Source organism: Calidris pugnax, unplaced genomic scaffold (assembly GCF_001431845.1).
Source record: "Calidris pugnax isolate Ruff unplaced genomic scaffold, ASM143184v1 scaffold36, whole genome shotgun sequence".
Lineage (NCBI taxonomy): Eukaryota > Metazoa > Chordata > Aves > Charadriiformes > Scolopacidae > Calidris > Calidris pugnax.
In genome coordinates this window covers 370154-389689 of record NW_015090825.1, presented here as the reverse complement: position 1 = coordinate 389689, position 19536 = coordinate 370154, and the positions used below count along the sequence as shown (strand labels likewise).

Here is a 19536-nt window from a genome sequence, read left to right as displayed (position 1 = left end):
TGTCTTTAATATTTAACATTTCATTGGAAAATACTCTCAAAGATTGAAGCGGTTCCTTGGTTAAAAATGAAACCTTTGTCCCAATGTGCCGAAAGATATTTGTGAGCTGAATCAATTCACTATACTCAGTAGAGCCAAGTCTTAATTTATGGATGCAAATACCAGTTAACTATCTAGAATTCCTTACTATTGCAGTAGGAAGTGCAAGGTACAATGCAAGGAAGGTACAATGTTTCATCTGGTTCAACCCACTCAACTTGAAAAAAATAATTCACAGCAGGCTTCTACGCTGCCACGCTTTACCTCTTTTTCTTCCCATAAATTGACTCTTGATTTTTTCCTAGCAATCTGCTGTATGCCATTGTTTGATGGCTGCATTGTGAAAACATGGGTTTCCTGTGCGCTGTCTGGTGTGACTTTTTAGGGAGCATTCCCCATTACTGCAGTCAGTGGTGGTAACTTCCAGGGTACCTTTCTTTCTTTCTTTTCTATGGCTGGATGATCTTTGTAAACTATTTCCATATCTTTATATAGTGAACTCCATTTGGCCCCCGCAGCTTGGAAAGGGCTTTTCTCCTGTTAAGAGCAGCGCATTCCAGAAGGAACAATTTATAGTATCTAGTATTTTAAATTAAAGCAAATTTATTATTTCATCCAGTCTGCCTTCTATTTTAAATGTTGTCAAAGTTCTCCTGCCTACACACAGATGGAGTCCAAGACACAAGCTGCTCAGAGAAGTCCACTATCTTTGGGGGTAGGGAAGGTCCACAATCTTTCTCTGGCACTGGGAAGTTTGGAGAAGTGGTTCTTTTGAAGCACATTTTGTATGGAAAATAAAACCCAGTATTATATATTGTGTGAGAGTAAAGCCCTTGGCAGATCCTGAGACTTCATAAATTTTGAAAGGTTTCAGAACTAAAGACGAGTTGTTGGCTTCAACATCCCTTCAAACAGGACACGGACAGTGAAGGAGATGGGGGCAAAGTGAATAAAGGGGTGCATTGGGGAATGAGTAGTGCCATTCTGAAGTGGAGGCATGGCAGCTTTACATTTGCCCATCTACAATGAGATAACAAAGACAGAGAAATGAGAGGAGCCACGGGAGGAGCTGCTGGATAGGAAAAAACAGAGTTCATGTATGTCTGGAAGGCGGCTTCAGAAATAACAGAGTTGAACCAAACACCCTGGCTGCACAGTGCTTCTTCACATCCTCCCCTACATTCTCTGCTCCAGGCCCTCCATTGCATCCTCTCTTGTTCCCAATGGCCTCCATCATCCTTGTCATGAGCACAGCAGCTGCCCTGGAGGGGGTTCAGACTTGCCAGTAGATGCCAGTGCTCACAGGCTGAAATGCATTGTCAGCAAGATGCTAAATAATATGATGAAAATCTGTGTTCACAGACACTGTCTGTAGAAAGCAAGAAAGAAGACGCCCACCCTGTGAAGTTCAGCCAATTCACTAAAGAATCTGATGCTCATCTGTTCTTGGATCTTCCTTCTATGTTCTTTGTTTTTCAAATCAGAATCTTAAACAAATTAAGCCTTATAACATCTTTCACTGATGTGCTTTTAAATCACTAAGAGGTGACTAAAAGGGTACAAGAAGGTGCCCAAGAGCACAGCTGAATGGCAGACATGGGACCAGCTCTTTATCAGCAAGTGCTCCTTTGGGGCCCTCTATCTTGTCCCCATATTCATACCTACACTCTGCCAGGGCTGATTAGAGCACTACTAGAGGCAACTAACAGAAACCATAGTAGGAAATCCCAGTTAGACACAAGGAGAATATTCTTCACAGTGGAGGTGACCAAACATAGGAATGAGTATCCAGAGAGGCTGGGAGATCTCTGACCTTGGAGACTGTGCAAACTTGACTGGACAAGCCCTTGGGCACCTTCATCAGTTCAAAGCTACCCCAGCTGTGAACAGGAGGTTGAACCACATGACTTCCAGAGGTTCCTTTCAAACAATGGCACTTAAGACACCATGGCTCTGCCGTGTGTCTTTTCCTGGGGATGGCCAGACTCCTTGACACAGGTCTCAATCTGGCTCAAGCATCTCTAATGACAAGTTTCCAGTCACACAATCTCACTATCACATCAGTCTAAGTCTGCCCTGGTCTTTCCCACAGTATCTTCTCTCCTTAACATGATCTCTCAACTGGTATAATTTTTTCTTCACAGTGGAGGTGACCAAACATAGGAATGAGTATCCAGAGAGGCTGGGAGATCTCTGACCTTGGAGACTGTGCACTCATCTGAAACATCTGAGGCAGCAGGTGAGGTGCCAACCTTTCTGAAACTTCTCTCTTTACATGGTGACTTTGATACATCCTACGTCCTCCTGGTAGGGAAACTTCCAGAGGAAAAAGGGGAGAGTGCACAGCACTGTGCAGAAAGGCCAGCAAGGTGTGAGCAGGGCTTTGCAAAAAGAAAAAGGGGCTCCTACTGAAGTTGGGTGGTGCAGAGAATTTGAGTTACTAAAAAAAAGTATCTGCCCTGGTCTTTCCCACAGTATCTTCTCTCCTTAACATGATCTCTCAACTGGTATAATTTTGTCCATGGAGTGTGGTCCTTCACTCTGTCCTTGCCTAGCACCTCAATGTCTTTTTTGTGGTGAGGGGCCCAAAACTGGACACAGTACTCGAGGTGAGGCCTCACCAGTGCCGAGTACAGGGGGATGGTCACCTCTTGGGTCCTACTCACCACACTGTATTTTTTTCTGTGTTAAGTTAAACAAACATCTACTCATCTGAAACATCTGAGGCCGCAGGTGAGGTGCCAACCTTTCCGAAACTTCTCTCTTTACATGGTGACCCTGATACATCCTATGTTCTCCTGGTAGGGAAACTTCCAGAGGAAAAAGGGGAGAGTGCACAGTACTGTGCAGAAGGGCCAGCAAGGTGTGAGCAGGGCTTTGCAAAAAGAAAAAGGGGCTCCTACTGAAGTTGGGTGGTGCAGAGAATATGAGTTACTAAAAGAAAGTATTCAGTCTGTTTCTCACTTTCTAAGTTTTTCTCTCCAAGTTACAAGAAAGGGGAACAGATGATGCTACTTCAGGTTCCTTTGGGCATTCCCCCCTAAAAATCATTAGTGAGTCTTCCCTTCATACTCATAGCTGTCATGGAAAGATTCAATTTGGGAGGGACCTCTGAAGTCCCTCTGGTCCAAACTCCTGCCCAGCAGGTCTAATTTCAAAGCTAGATCAGATTAGTCCAGTCCCTATCTAGTCAAGTTCAGAAAATCTCCAGTGACAGAGATGACACACCCTGTCTGGACACCTCTTCTTATATCTGACCACCCTACTTCTTGTCCTTTTACTGTACACCTCTAAGACTCTGGCCCCATCTTCTCCATAGCCCCTTTATGCAGTGAGAGATTGCAGTTGGATTCTCCTTAGCTTTCTCTTCTCCAGGCTGAACAAATCCAGTTGCCAGAGTCTGCCCCTGTAAATCAAGTGCTCCAGCTCCTAAGCATCTTTATGGCTCCCTTCTTGACTGGTTTTAGCATTTATGTATTTGATGGGATTTTTTAAATTTTTTATTTCTTCTTGACTGGTTTTAGCATTTATGTATTTTATGGGATTTTTTTTAATTTTTAAAATTTTTTTAATGGGGAGCCCAAAACTGGACATAGTTCTCTAGCTACATATTCAGAAGTGATGGAGAACTCCATCACCTCCTTTGCTCTGCTAGCTGCACTCTTGCTAGGTCAGTCCAGTATGTGGCTAGCCCTTGCCACAAGGGCTCGCTTCTCTTATTTGTTAAATCCTGTCTGTGCCTTTTTACCCACACCCTGATTTCCCACTTCTCCCACTGAGAAGACGACATTAGACCGTGGACAGCACTTCTGCCTCCTCTGTGTGATTAAATAGCTTCAGCAGCTATTTGCAGCTGAAGTTAGTCTGCCTCTGAGATGAATCAAAGGTGTTTGTTCTGTCTTAAAATGTGGAAGGTTCAAAGGAGATGAAAGTTGTGGGAAGGTTAAATTGAAAAGAGGGGAGCTACCAGACCATACTTTTACTGGGACTTGTGTCATCTCTACATGTCCCAGACCCAGGGTGAGATGTGATGGGTGGGAAGAGAGGAGTTCCATCCCTGAGGGAGGAAAGGGAGGAGTCACACATAATACTTGAATAAGAATATCTTGCCTTAGGGCATTTGAAGTGTGACTCATTCTCCTATCCCCTCCCTCTTTCTGCTTTTCTTTTTGCTTCTCTTTCACAAATCGTTCAGTCCGTCTTTTAAGAGGACCATTACTGAACCACGAATGAGTTCTCGGACAATGCATATGAATACAGAGGAAGAGGATGGATACGCTCATTTAAATCACCTGCCACAACATCCAGTCAGACACTACATGTCTTTGAACATCAACCAAGGTATGGCAGAAGCTTGCTCTTTGGACTTGCTGCCCAATGGTAGACAATGACAATAGGAACAGTGTCTCTTGTCCAGCTCAGTAAATTAGAAAAATATGTATTTATAGGTTTGATTTTTATTTCTGTGCACTATTTGTACTGATTTGTCTGACAAAAACCAGCATGAACCAGTGGAAATACTGCCATTACTTGCCCTAAATTTCTGTATGAAAAGACTTCAGGATCAAATTCTGTAATGTAGGAATCAGCTTTAATGTGGTTAGTTTTACTTATTGTTTATTTATTATTACAGGAAATGGCTATGGAGACAGGACAGTCTGACTTTAATAGCAAAAAACTTTTCTGTTTTGCCCTCTAGACCTCAATTTTTCAGAAAATGCTTACAATGCAGCTTTTAAGGCCAGAAGGGATGAGGCAGCACTGGGCCTCAATGTATAGGTCATGTAATTTCCCTTCTTCGAGTCCCATAGCTCTGGTCGGGCTAAACTGCCTACTTCAAGAGGGCATTCAGTCTTGAGTTAAATGCTCTTCATATGAAAGGTCCACCATACTGCAATGCCAGGACTGTCTGGGGATGGTAACTCTCAGGAGCTTCTGAATCCAGGGAAACCTCAGCAGGTATTTTAGACTCCAGAGTTTTCCTGAACCAGGCTTCAGCCTGAAGCTGTCACCCAGCCTGAGCACTGGGTGCCTTGAGAGCAGGAAGGATTTGGGCAAAGGGTAAGGACGGTATGCAAACACAAAAGCAGTGTTTGTACTCAAACTGTACTTTGGGCAAAGGGTAAGGACGGTATGCAAACACAAAAGCAGTGATACTGTACTGCCAAAGGAGAGCAGGAGCATCCCCTACTTCGAAGTCAAAAGATCACTATTATAGTGATCTGTTTCACAGTTGTCACATATTATAGCGATATGTGTCACAGTTTCATCACTTGTCAAAGACAAGGAACGCCCAACCTGTTCCGTTTAAACCATGCCCAGTGACTCATCTCAAACAGACCCCTTTAACAGAGGCACCACATCTTCTTCTCAGCTTGCATTTGGCTTGATCCTTAAAATATAATACAGCCTGGAAGGGGAAATCATTAGAGAGTCATCTGGTGGTGGGGTAGAGGGTTGGGAGCGCTGCAGAATAGGGTGCCTGCCCTCATAAAAATTGTTGGTTTCTCCCAGGGCGCTCTCTTCCCTTTGCTGTATGGTGGCCAGCAATCTTCACTTTGTTTGCACTCTGCCTGGCCCTCACCATAGGAATGATAGTCCTCGGTAAGTGCTGAAATACACTGTGTTCCTTTATTCATGTTGACACCTTGGGAATAACGGCACTGAAGGAAGGTGGCAGACTGACTGCAACAAGGACAGTCGTAGCTCATCCTCCCCATATATACTGTCCTTTCTTTTCCTCCTAATTGCCTGTGATGAACCCTCTGCAGCTTGGCGCACATAAGGCTTTGAGGGAAGCAATATTTTTTTAAGTCTGGACTTGTTCCCAGAGTAAGGGTATAGAAATCAAGATGATATATTTTGGACAGAGTGGGGGGAGGAACGGATTCTGTCCTCATCCAGCTATTGCTCATTTATTTGCTAATTTGAATCCAGTTATAAAATTATAATGTTGACTTTCATAAATCAGTTTGTTGTTTCCCTTCCCCTCTTCTGCAGTTGTTCAAGTTTCTCCGTTCTACTGGAATAGCAGTTCTTGTCTCATTCCTTTGACAAACCTTTCACGTTTGTAGGCTAACGTTTCATGTTTGTAGACTACTATCCTAAATTAGTTCATACTAGTATGTTAAAAATGGATGTACACCTAGCACCCAGATTTATGAGGAAATCTCGCTTTGTCTGTTTTATTTGTCACCCAGTTTACCTGAGATGTGCAAGAGAACTGAAGACTCTCATATTTATATTATCTTTTATCATGTGTGACATGACTGTCTATAGTTTCTGTCACAGAGCCTGGACATAGTCATTCTGAGCTGTTGCTACCAAAAGCCAGTATCTAAATACCGTTGAGGAAGAGATATAAAAAAAAACCTCCCCAATTTCTTCAGAGAAGTTCTATCAGCCTTTAAGAATAAAAGGGTTTTTCAGCCTGAAGTATGTTTAAAATTTTAGGTTTTTTCAAACTTCCTTTTTTTCAAAAACTTCTTTCAAGACCTGTATGATCAGTTCAAGATGCTTCCTCAGCATATTTTTTTTTTGCTTTATTTCAGTTTTTTATTAGGTTACCAAGTGGCCTGCAATGGCACTATGTTGAAACTGCATTTAAAATCTAGAAATATTCTCATCTGCTCACAACATCTGACACTGTAGCATCAGAGCTGCACGTGAGCACACTGTTGCAAAAACTTAATTTGCAATATATGATGAAGCATGTGTCATGCAGTAGTGTTATCACAGCCTTTTTGTCTCATGAAGAACGTCTTTGTAAACTCCAGGTCTCAGAGGTTCTAAGGCACCCGCGGGACATGATGAAAACTTGCAAGGACTAAAGGAGAGGTTGTGCTTGATGGGTGACGCAAACACTGAGAACGACAGTAAGTAGAACTACTGCTCGCACTGCCTTAAATCTATGTGTTAGGCCTTAATCAGATTAAACAAGGGTGTTATATGCTATATCAGGTGAAATAATCAGTTTTTAAAAAAAGCAATGAGCGTAGGTGTGACCCATAAAGTGCCTTATTCATTTCAGCTCTGCGTGACTTTGACTTTCCATGCCTATCCATGTAGACTCTTCTGCTTTTCCTTTGGCTGTTTATAAGGGACTGATGGTTTCTTTCTGTTCTAGGACCCGCATGTGCACTCAGGTGAAATAATCAGTTTTTAAAAAAAGCAAGTAGGCGTGACCCATAAAGTGCCTTATTCATTTCAGCTCTGCATGACTTTGACTTTCCATGCCTATGCATGTAGACTCTTCTGCTCTTCCTTTGGCTGTTTATAAGGGACTGATGGTTTCTTTCTGTTCTAGGACCCGCATGTGCACTCTGCCCGGTAAACTGGAAATGGCTTGGAGGTGACACTTGTTTCTACTTGTCGGAAGAGGAGGCCACGTGGCAGGAAAGTGAAGACTTCTGCTTCTCCCATAACGCCACCCTTCTTACGCTGAAAAGGAAAAGCAAGCTGGTATGGTTCCCATCATAATGGCATTTCATTAAATTGGTATCAACTAGTCAAAGCTCCTCACCAGTCAGAAAGTACTTCTTGATGTTTCATGGTAATAGAGGTACTGTCTCCAACATCAGAGGCAATGCAGATTGCAGAACACTTAACCACAAATGTGTAATGATGAGGTAGCTGGCAACGTAGGATATGATTCAGCCAAACAGTGGACACGAGTGTCATGGATCCTGTGAAATTTATACACAGTGAGTCTTTCACTCAGGAAATCTCTTGGAATACTCTGAGAGACAGAGCTCTAAAAAGAATTGTTGCCCCAGTCTTACATGTAGTAGAGATTCCAAACACAAAATATTCCTGTTTGTATGCCAAATAGAGATGTTGTCTCCTGAAAATTGTTATGAGGGCCTGATGAGGAGTTCAGCAAATCACTGTCAAAATAGAATCATAGAATCATAGAATGGTTTGGGTTGGAAGGGACCTCAAAGATCATCGAGTTCCAACCCCCCTGCCCTGGGCAGGGACACCTCCCACTAGAGCAGGTTGCTCAAAGCCCCATCCAGCCTGGCCTTGAACCCCTCCAGGGATGGGGCATCCACAACTTCTCTGGGCAACCTGTTCCAGTGTCTCACCACCCTCACAGCAAAGAATTTCTTCCTGAGATCTAATCTGAATCTTTTTTCTCCCAATTTAAAACCATTTCCCCTTGTCCTATCATTACACTTCCTGGCAAAGAGTCCTTCTCCAGCTCTTCTATAGGCACCGTTCAGGTATTGAAAGGCTGCTCTAAGGTCTCCCCGGAGCCTTCTCTTCTCCAGGCTGAACAACCCCAGCTCTCTCAGCCTGTCCTCATGGCAGAGGTGCTCCATCCCTCTGATCATCTTCGTGACCCTCCACTGCACCTGTTCCAGCCGGTCCATGTCCCTTCTGTGTTGAGGACTCCAGAGCTGGACACAGCACTCCAGGTGGGGTCTCACAAGCGCAGAGCAGAGGGGCAGAATCCCCTCCCTGGCCCTGCTGGCCACACTTCTCTTGATGCAGCCCAGGATGGGGTTGGCTTTCTGGGCTGCCAGCGTGCACTGCTGGCTCATGTTGAGCTTCTCGTCCATAAGCACTCCCAAGTCCTTCTCCTCAGGGCTGCTCTCCAGCCATTCTCCACCCAACCTGTATTTGTGCCTGGGGTTGCCACGTCCCAGGTGCAGGACCCTGCACTGGGGATCCTTTGGTTCTTTCTTTTGATCACCTCCTCTCTCAACCGTTGTTGTTTAGGTAAAGAAAAAGAAAGAAAAAAAAAGAGAAAAATACTGCAAGCTTCTTGCTGATAAAGTGCTGATAAAGGTTTTGTATTTTTTACAGATTACTGTATCTCAACTGTCACAAAAACAGTCTTACTGGATTGGATTATTATATGGAGTTGATGGCTGGTCTTGGACAGATGGTACAAAACTTTCTACAAAAAGAATGGACTGGTAAGTTTTCTGAACTTAAATAGTTGGTGGTTTTTAATCTTTTCTTGCACAATATCCTCCCTGTGCACTGGAGGAGGAGGAAGCCAAAATACCATTAATAGCAAAGCTTCAAGACAGAATACAGCCACAAATATATTTGGAGTTAAAATACTCTTTTAGGTGTGGAGTCCCTGAAATAGAGAAAGAGTCTCAGAATACTGAAAGTGTGAGTCGGAGAAGGACTCAACAAACCACTGCAGGCAGTGACTGCTCTCACTATTTAAACCTACTCACTTTATGAAACATCCCACGACTCTCTAGGAAGCAACTCCTCACACTTCCTTCAAGACAGCCGACCTCCTGAAAAGCCTGCCTGCACCTGCCTCTTCTTCTATTCAGCAACAAATATCCCAAGTTCATTTCTCTCTTCCATCAACATTTTGAAAGCTTTATTACACAAAAATGATCAACATTAGGTGGAGAGAACCTGTTTACTTCTCCTGTAAAATCTCATCAATTTACTTTGTGTATTTCTAACCACGGGGAGGGGAAAAGAACAGAATTCCCATTCAGTTCTGTGTGAAGTTATCACTGTATGTAGTAATACAAGAGTCCTCTTCAGGCTCTGGAGAACCTTCTTTGAGTGAAGATTCTCCAGTACCTCCTTGAAAATGTGCTCATTTTGTCTTGTGAACTGTTACACTTACCACGGCTAGTAGACATCGGGCAAGATCCGGTTTCTGCTCAGGCAGACCACTGCCTTTCAGTTTTCAGACCCAAATTACCACTGCATATAGAAATGGTTGGAGTGACATAATCATTGGTAAGGAGCTAGTGCTATTTTCTGTTTTGATGATGCTGCGTACGTAGGCTTTCAATTTTGCATCTTTGAGCTGAAGGCAGCGGGGGGAGAATGATCCTTCAGACTTGAATTACACAAGCTGTTATGTTCTTCAGTGTTTTGTCTAATCCTTTATAAACCTTAAAATGACTAAGCAATTTTTGTAATAATGTCTGATTGTCCAAAATGGCTTTATGGCTGGGCTTTTCTAAAATTTGCATATGAGAGTTTTTAACAAGATGGTGTGGTTTTCTTTCCAGGATTGATTTGTCCTCTGAGCAAAACTGTGCATACCTGTTTTACCGTAAGTCAAGAGTTTACAGCGGGAACTGTAATAAGAAATATCCCTGGATCTGTGAGAAGCCAGCATTCCAGCTGATCTAAAAAGACTATCAGCAGAAAAAGAACTGGAAGAGTATGAAAAGATTTTAATGTTCGGATTTTTCAAAGGAGGGGTGTAAAATAATGTTAAATACAAATTCAGAGCAGAGTCAACCCTTTCTTCCTATTGTATTCACACAAACACAAAAAGAGCAAAGAGACGGAAAGCCTTTGCAGGTAACAAGAACCAGCTGTAATAAACATCACAAACCAGAGATGAGTTATTAGTCTCATTGTTCTAGTTCAGAAATCTCTACCTTAATGATGCTGACAATCTCAAGGATTAGTTACAGCCAAAGAAATCAGAAATGTAAAGGCCCCTGTGGGGCCACTTTGTGTCACTCTGATTGGAATTTCATGTGTATCCATTTCCAGAACCATAGAATGGTTCAGGTTGGAAGGGACCTTAAAGATCATCAAGTTCCAACCCCCCTGCCCTGGGCAGGGACACCTCCCACCAGACCAGGTTGCTCAAAGCCCCATACAGCCTGGTCTTGAACACTTCCAGGGATGAGGCCTCCACAACTTCTCTGGACAACCTGTTCCAGTGCCTCATCACCCTTACAGTAAAGAATTTCTTCCTAATATCTATCCTAAATCTCCCCTCTTTCAGTTTAAAACTATTACCCCTTGTCCTGATGTTCCACTCCATGATAGAGTTCCTCCCCATCTCTCCTGTAGGTCTCCTTTAGGTACTGGAAGGCTGCTGCAAGGTTTTCCTGGAGCCTTCTCTTCTACAGGCTGAACAACCCCAACTCTCTCACAACAACCCCAAGGCTCTCTCTTTAGCTCATTTGACCTTACTCAGGTGATGACTCTCCTCTCACTTCTATGAGATATATTAACCTCTGATACCCTTAACTATTTCCAGCCCTCTCCCCAGCACACTCCCTTTCAGTTATTCTATATTACTCCAAAATGTCAAGGCAAGCTTTCCTCTCTTTTACTACTCAAATGCACGTGACTTCCTTGTCCACTGCTTGGCAGTGAAGCATCACTCGGCATCCTCATCCTCTTTTTGACTGGGTATAGTATATCATCCTCATCCTCTTTTTGACTGGGTATAGTCAAAATACTTTTAGACTTTTAGATATGTTCAAATTTTACTTCCAGATAATGATGCTTTTTCTTTACATGCAATAATAGGGTCTTCCAAGAAAACCCAAAGTCAGTGTTAAATGAGTTTTAATAAACAATATGCCATTATCATAACCACCATTGCAGTTATGCAAAGACAATGGAAATAATGTTTGGATTTTTTTAAGAACGCCATCTGAGGGCCGTTAGTCGTCAGCTAATATAGAATACTTCTGTCCTTTTACCTAATGCATCTCATCACACAAAAGGATGGGTATCTGGCATGAACAGCTGCACTGATAGCTGGAATGCTATGACAGTGTTCAGGAAAGTATTAATTACTGAGTAAGGAACAGGATTTTCCAATGTATCGGAAACCACATATTTTTGTTATTATATATTAAATTATTTTTAAATGGATTATTTTCTAAATCTAAGTAATTGTATCTGGTGTATCTTCTTCAGGATCCTGAAGAAGGGAAGGCAGGTAAACAGTAAGCTCAAAGCCCTGAACTCCAGGAGAGCAAACTTTGGCCTCTTCAAAGATCTGCTTAGAAGAGTCCCATGGGATAAGGCCCTGAAGGGAAGAGGGGCCCAAGAAAGTTGGTTAATATTCAAGGAACTAAGTCCTCCAAACTGCTCCATCCCAATGAGTAGGAAGTCAGACAGGAATGCCAGGAGGCCTGCCTGGATGAACAAGCTAAGTCAAACACAAATAGGAAGCACACAGAGGGTGGAAGCAGGGACAGGTATCCTGGAAGGAACACAGAGATACTGTTCAAGCATGAATGGAGGAGGTTAGGAAAGCCAAAGCCCAAAAGGAAATGAATCTGGTGAGGGATGTCAAAGGCAAAAAGGAGGGGTTCTACAAGTACATAGGTGACAAGTACATAAGGAGGCCTGCCTGGATGAACAAGCTAAGTCAAACACAAATAGGAAGCACACAGAGGGTGGAAGCAGGGACAGGTATCCTGGAAGGAACACAGAGATACTGTTCAAGCATGAATGGAGGAGGTTAGGAAAGCCAAAGCCCAAAAGGAAATGAATCTGGTGAGGGATGTCAAAGGCAAAAAGGAGGGGTTCTACAAGTACGTAGGTGACAAAATGAAGGCTAAGGAAAATGTGGGCCCACTGCTGAATGAGACCAGGGACCTGGTGACAGAGGACATGGAAAAGGCTGAGTGTCACCTTTCCCTCAGTCACATATTTTTGTTATTATATATTAAATTATTTTTAAATGGATTATTTTCTAAATCTAAGTAATTGTATCTGGTGTATCTTCTTCAGGATCCTGAAGAAGGGAAGGCAGGTAAACAGTAAGCTCAAAGCCCTGAACTCCAGGAGAGCAGACTTTGGCCTCTTCAAAGATCTGCTTAGAAGAGTCCCATGGGATAAGGCCCTGAAGGGAAGAGGGGCCCAAGAAAGTTGGTTAATATTCAAGGAACTAAGTCCTCCAAGCTGCTCTATCCCAATGAGTAGGAATTCAGACAGGAATGCCATGAGGCCTGCCTGGATGAACAAGCTAAGTCAAACACAAATAGGAAGCATACAGAGGGTGGAAGCAGGGACAGGTATCATGGAAGGAACACAGAGATACTGTTCAAGCATGAATGGATGAGGTTAGGAAAGCCAAAGCCCAAAAGGAAATGAATCTGGTGAGGGATGTCAAAGGCAAAAAGGAGGGGTTCTACAAGTACGTAGGTGACAAAATGAAGGCTAAGGAAAATGTGGGCCCACTGCTGAATGAGACCAGGGACCTGGTGACAGAGGACATGGAAAAGGCTGAGTGTCACCTTTCTCTCAGTCTTTACTAGCAAGATCAGCCTTCAGGAATCCCAAGCCCCAGAGACTAGGGAAAAGTCTGGAGCAAGGAAGATGTATCCATGGTGGAAAACGATCAGGTCTGGAAATACTTAAACAATATGGACATGCATAAGACCATGGGCCCTGATGGGATGCACCCACAAGTGCTAAGGTAGTTGCCAGATGTCACTGCCCTGATGGGATGCACCCACGAGTGCTAAGGTAGTTGCCAGATGTCATTATGAGGCAACTTTTGATATTCTTTGACTGATCTTGGCAACTAGGAGAAGTGCCCAAGGACTGGAAGAAATCAAATGTCACTCCTATCTTCAATAAGGGCAGGAAGGACGACCCAGGGAACTCCGCACTGCTTTGCCTCACTTTAAGCCCTAGGAAGCTGATGAACAACTAGTTCTGGAAACCATTTCTAGGCACATGAAGGACAAGAAGGTGAGTTGGAGTAGCCATGGATTCACCAAGGGGAAGTGATACTTGACCAATGTGATAATCTTTTATGATGAGATGACTGGCGTGGAGAGAACAGTGCATATTGTCTATGTAGACTTCAGTAAGGCTTTCAACAGTCTCTCCCATAAGATCCTCATAGAGAAGCTGTTGATGCACAGGCTGGATGAGCAGACAGTGAGGTGGATTAAAAACTAGCTAAATAGATGGACCCAGAGAGTAGTGATCCGTAACATGAAATCTACAGCTGGAGGCCAGTCACTAAACTAGCTAAATAGATGGACCCAGAGAGTACTGATTGGTAACATGAAATCTGCAGCTGGAGGCCAGTCACCAGTGGTGCACCAATGAGTCAACACCTTCATTAATGATCTGGATGATAGGGCAGAGTTTATTAACGACACAAAACTGGGATGAGCAGCTCATACACCAGAGGATTATGCTGCCATGCAGAGGCACCTCAACAGGCTAGAGAAATGGGCTGACAGGAACCTCATTAAGTTCAAGAAGGAGAAGTGTAAAGTCCTGCAACTGGAGAGGAACAACCCCATGCACCAACACATGCTGGGGACTGACTAGCTGGAAGACAGCTTTGCAGAAAAGGACCTGGGGTTCTGGTGGACACCAAATTCACCATGAGTCAATGGTATGCTCTTGTGGCAAAGACCACTATGGTAGTTTGGACCGCATTAGGAAGAATGTTGCCAGCAGGTTGAGGGAGGTGACCCTTCCCCGCTGTTCAGTACTGGTGTGGTCATACCTGGAGTGCCAGGTCCAGTGCTAGGCTCCCCAGTATGAGAGAGACATGGACATATGAAAAGAATCCAACAAAAGGTCATGAAGATGATGAGGAATATTTTTCACTAGGCCAGGTTTCTCAGAGGTCATTCAATCTGAACTTGAACACTTCCAGGGAAATGGCATCCACAAATTCTCTGGGCAACCTGTTCCAGTGTCTTAAAAAATTTCTTTCTTATGTCTAATCTAAATCTATCCTCTTTTAGTTTGAAACAGTTGTGTCTTGTCCAGTCACTACAGACACTAAAAAGTTTCTTCCTTATGAGTTCCCTACATATATTGAAAGACTACAATAAGGTCTTCCTAGAGCCTCCTCTTCTTGAGGCTGAACAAACCCAACTGTCTCATCCTTTCCTCATAGGAGAACTCTTCTAGCCCTCTCATCTGAGGTCCCTTTCAACTTCAACCATTTGGTGATTCTGTGTATTTTCAAGAGCTCAAATTTTAGACACTAGTGAATAAAATCTCTGTGTGATACCGATGTGGCCATGTTCATATGGGGTGCTCAGTTTAATCATCCTTGCCATTTTTTAGTGGGGACACTGATTACAAAAATCCCCTTGTTATTGTTCCAAGTTTGAAAGTGACTCTGAGATCTTTACTCCATGTTGGGAAGTCTCAATTGAGTGGACAAATTAGAAAAGGTATTTTGATATATTCTTCTGACACTTAATATATTATGTCCACTAGAAAATTGACACATATTTCTATGTGCATTTTGCATAGGGATGTAACTGGAACCACCACATTCAACAATGACACATCTTGGTCTACGAATGTGTAGTATTTGTGATACAGTCTTATTTATATAGCAGAAGAAACTGCTGGCTTTCCTTGGGTTGTAATATTATGGTTCAAAATGCAGATTTTTTAAAGAGTGTAAGACTTCTTCTGAGTCTTTTGGGCAAGTTGATATTAATTATTTATTTACTTTCTCATACAAAGTATTGCTTTCTAGCTACACAATTTTACTAAATACCTGCACCACAATTTGTGCTATGAAAAGCCTTCAAGTTAGTTTAGCATTATAAATAGCAGCAAATATGACTTCAGCATGGTCATTTGACTGTCCATCTCCAAGAAATGTTTTACCCAGAAAGGCCACCTGCGCATCTTTCCCATTTAAGCGTGTTCCAACTGAGTGCTGCAATTCCATATGTCACTTGAGTCTGTTTGTTTGTTTCAGATGCCCACTGTTACTAGCTATGTTCTTCTGAAAAAAAAAAAAAGCCCTATAAATCTAAAGAGGAAGAGAGGAATAAAATACAGGAAACACTCAATAGGAAGGAAATACTGGCTTTGCTGCTGATGGCTTAATCAGACTGATGGGGTCTTTCTCTGCCAGAGAGCATTTCACAACTCTGAATATTTTTGTTTCAAATAAGAGCAAAAGGGCAACCCTCTACAGAAGGAGTGAGCATTTCCTCCTGCTCAGTTTCCTGGTGGGCCTCCAGAATGGTGACGAGCAGGGAGGGAAGGTGAGTTTTCATGGTAACAGGCAATATGTGTGATTGCAAAACACTGACCAAATTTCTGAAATAGAAATAGGCTCCTCTGGAAGCATTTAGACAAAGGTCTACATTTTAGTTTTCAAATGCAAAATCACAAGTTTCTTTTTACTGAATTTATAGGATGGGAATCTTAATTTAGCAAAAGGAGAAACCCCCACATGACTCTAGCCAGAGCACTGGAAGATGAGTAATGCTTCCTTTTTTACTTCTTTTTTTAGCATTAAAACTCGTTCCTTTATCCGAGAGGTAAAGTTTAGGGTTCAGATTATGATGGAAAGAGAATTGAAGACTAGAGAGAAGGCAAAAGATTAGACTAAACAAGCTTGAATGCATAGGTTTAAAGGCAGGTTCCCAAAAATCCTGACTCTGCACAGCTCCAAGTGCAGAAAAAAGCCCTCTCTTCACACTTTTAAATAGATTTGACTTTGATTTTAGGTCTAAGACACGAACACTCTTTTTAAACAAAATTGAAAACATCAGAAAATGTAATATTTCACTCAAAGCACCCAATACGCAATTGCATATACTGTGATACATTCAATAAATCATTGTGCTTCTCTCCTGGCTTCCTTGTTCTCTTGGCAGTCCTTAGCAGAGTTGATTTAACATCATTTTTCATATATCATGGGGCTGTGCAACTTGAAAAATTACAGTATACTTTGCAAGGCCTGCTGTTTAAAGACAGCAGCTTCTGTCTCCACATCAAATAAGAGACGCATCTATTTTCTCTCCTAATTATGGGTATTGGCATTTTGCTGTAAGAACACTTTTCCCCACATGGGTTTGTTTAAGTTTTTATGACGCAGGTGGTTTACTGACTGTCTGACACCAAAGGTAAAGAGCATGACAATGCAGAGAAGAAAACTCATTAAAAAGTAAAGCTGTGATACTCCATTCGAGGTCACATCTCTGAGCTTTGCTAAGAAATGATCTGTTTGTGCAGCTAAATGCCAATATGAAGCAACTGAAAGCAATGGAAGAAAACTAAGTGAGCAGAACAGTTTTTCTTTAAAACTCATGGGAATTATGAAGAAAAATGCTCATGAGTCTGGCAGATCTATTGAGACAAATACTCATATTGGGAACAGTAGGGAAATTATTTGCCAAGAAGCACTGAGAGTGGCTTGGGAGCTGAAGACTTGTTTTGTAACAACGTGGCATGGGTACAATGCTTATACACTGCTTTTAATGATCGTCGTATTGAATTGAAAAGGCTAATTATAGACTCAGGACTTTTTATCATTGTGAACAGTATAACATCAAGAATATAGAACTGGCTGTGCTAATAAAACCTTATGGCAACAACAGACAGCAGCTAATTACGAATCTAGTGGTGGCTATAAAAAAAAAATCCCTTTTTGTCTTTTTCAGTGTCATACAAACCCTATTTATAAGATTTGCCATTTATAAGATTGCCTATGAGCATTGTATGACTTCAAAAAGGACAGGGAACTGCTGGAGAGGGTACAGCAGAGGGCTACAAAGATGATGAGGGGCCTGGAGCATCTTTCTTATGAGGAGAGGCTGAGAGACTTGGGTCTTTTTAGTCTTGAGAAGAGAAGGCTGAGGGGGGATCTGATCAATGCTCATAGATACTTAAAGGGTGGGTGTCAAGAGGACAGGGCCGGTCTTTTTTCAGTGGTGCCCAGGGACAGGACAAGAGGAAATGGGCACAAACTTGAATATAAGAAGTTCCATGTAAATAGGAGGAGGAACTTCTTTCCTGTGAGGGTGGCAGAGCCCTGGAAGAGGCTGCCCAGGGAGGTGGTGGAGTCTCCTTCTCTGGAGACATTCAAAACCCACCTGGACACGTTCCTGTGCAACCTGCTGTGGGTGGACCTGCTTTGGCAGGGGGGTTGGACTAGATCTCCAGAGGTCCCTTCCAACCCCATGTGATTCTGTGATTCTGTGAAATTGCTCAGTGAATTCAATTGAAGTACACAACCCCATGTGATTCTGTGATTCTCTGAAATTGCTCAGTGAAATCAATTCAAGTACGACTCCATGCTGCCTTTTGAACTTTGTCAGTTTTACATGTTTTCTGCAGCCAAATTACAGCAGAGATCACATCACTCTTAAGACAAATCAACATTGAAGTTGCAGTAATTTCAAAGGACCAGGCTTCACAGGTAGCTGTGCAAAAATGCAATGGTTAGCAAGACTTGCAAAGCTAAGTTGTAAAAGTGTTTCTCTAACTCCGAAAACATTCCCTTTATTCAGCACACAGAGCAGATTCAAGTGAACCAACTAGTTTAATGGACCCTCAGCAATCTGAGAAAAGTTTCTGAAGAGGACATTTCAAAGGGAGTTAAGAAGAAATGCAGGAAGAACGCAGAGAGTGATTGAGAAGATGGTCCGATGTGCATAGGCGGCTATGGGAAGGGGGAAAGAGCAGAAGATATGTGCATGGAGATGTTTAGTTCTGAATTGCTTTGAAGTTCTGAACATTTTTAAACTCATATAACAAAAAAATATGACATCTGTTAAAATAATTATTGTATTGTGACTTAGTGATCATCTTATGTACAAGTATAAATGTTTCTCCTCTGGTTTAAGCCAAAATTCAAGAACTGACTTATGCTGCATACCAAGGAAATTCGGCGTTAGCTATTAAACAAACAGAGTAGCAGGTTGAACACTGCACACCTCAGGGCAATTACTGGATGCCATGCTCTTCTATTCTGTGCAACTTGGCTCATCAGGTGGTGGTTCAATTTACGAGTCACTGAGGCATGAAGAGGTGGTATAAAATGAAAAAATCCAGACAGCAATAAGGAACAGGAACTTACCCCTTGTTTCATAAGTTCCTGAGCTCATGAATATTCAGCAGGCAGGCACAGGGGCCAATCCTCCATGCCCCGGATGGGGACAAGACAGGCTAATGGATTTTCCTCCCAAACACAATACAGAAGAGCAGACTTTCATTCATCATTTCCTTCCTTCACTTTCTGCAGCATTTCACTCCCAGCAATGGTCCATAATACCAGTGCTCTCCCCATGAAACACTTTTCCCTCAGACAGGCCCCTACAATCAAGCAATGCTCCCCTCACTGGTCCGTTGAGCCCATGCCCATCCCACCAGTTCCCTCACATCAAGATCTTCGGCTCTTCACCAGCTCCTCCTCATACCATGCCCCTCAGTGAGGGCTCTCCTGCTTTCTCATGGTGTGATCTTTAAGATCCTCTTGCATTATCAAGGGTTGTAAGATGGGGCCTCCCACCATGGCCTGCATGTGTTAGAACAACAGCCCTGCATGGATTACCCCTCACACCATTCATGTTGTACCTGCATCTCCTGTAGAACAGTCAGTGCTGGGATCCCAGGTAGTATCTCCACGGCTTAGACTTAGAATAGGCAGCATTTCCAGACTGTGAGATAGCTGTGTGGCATGACACTCTGTTGTCCCTGCTCCTCTAAATTACTTCTTCATATCCGTAATTAAGATAATCGCCGTATTACTAAACACTCATTTAGTGAGGGGTGCAGCACACTTGGCTGTTGCTACTGCAGAGTTCCTATGCACAGCTTTATGTCTGGAATAAACTTACTTAATTAGAAGATTGCCTAAATGCCTCCACACCTTCCCCAACTTACAGTTTGATTTCCATTGAATGCCTCAAATCAGTACAAAATACACACAGGAATAGAAGTCCCAATCACAAACTTGACTGGTTTTGAGAGATTTCAAAAATCTCTATTGTTTGCTAATGCCATAGA

At 42.7% G+C, this 19536-nt stretch overlaps 1 protein-coding gene across 1 annotated transcript; it reads left to right on the top strand.

Annotated features, from left to right (window-relative positions):
• The first annotated feature begins 4252 nt into the window (after positions 1 to 4252).
• LOC106886855 (natural killer cells antigen CD94-like) lies at positions 4253 to 10307 on the top strand. Its single transcript, XM_014940109.1, has 6 exons — positions 4253 to 4380; positions 5554 to 5643; positions 6816 to 6914; positions 7346 to 7500; positions 8851 to 8963; positions 10044 to 10307. Exons 1-6 carry the CDS (start codon positions 4269 to 4271, stop codon positions 10165 to 10167), a joined length of 693 nt encoding a protein of 230 aa, XP_014795595.1. The 5' UTR covers positions 4253 to 4268; the 3' UTR covers positions 10168 to 10307.
• The last annotated feature ends 9229 nt before the right edge of the window (positions 10308 to 19536 follow it).

What these genes read in the sequence shown, in the direction of transcription:
- LOC106886855 (XM_014940109.1), top strand. Translation starts at nt 4,269, where the DNA reads ATGAGTTCTCGGACAATGCATATGAATACAGAGGAAGAGGATGGATAC. An exon ending in TGAAAAGGAAAAGCAAGCTG is followed by an intron (nt 7,501 to 8,850) that starts GTATGGTTCCCA and finishes TATTTTTTACAG; the next exon opens with ATTACTGTATCTCAACTGTC. An exon ending in TCTACAAAAAGAATGGACTG is followed by an intron (nt 8,964 to 10,043) that starts GTAAGTTTTCTG and finishes TTTTCTTTCCAG; the next exon opens with GATTGATTTGTCCTCTGAGC.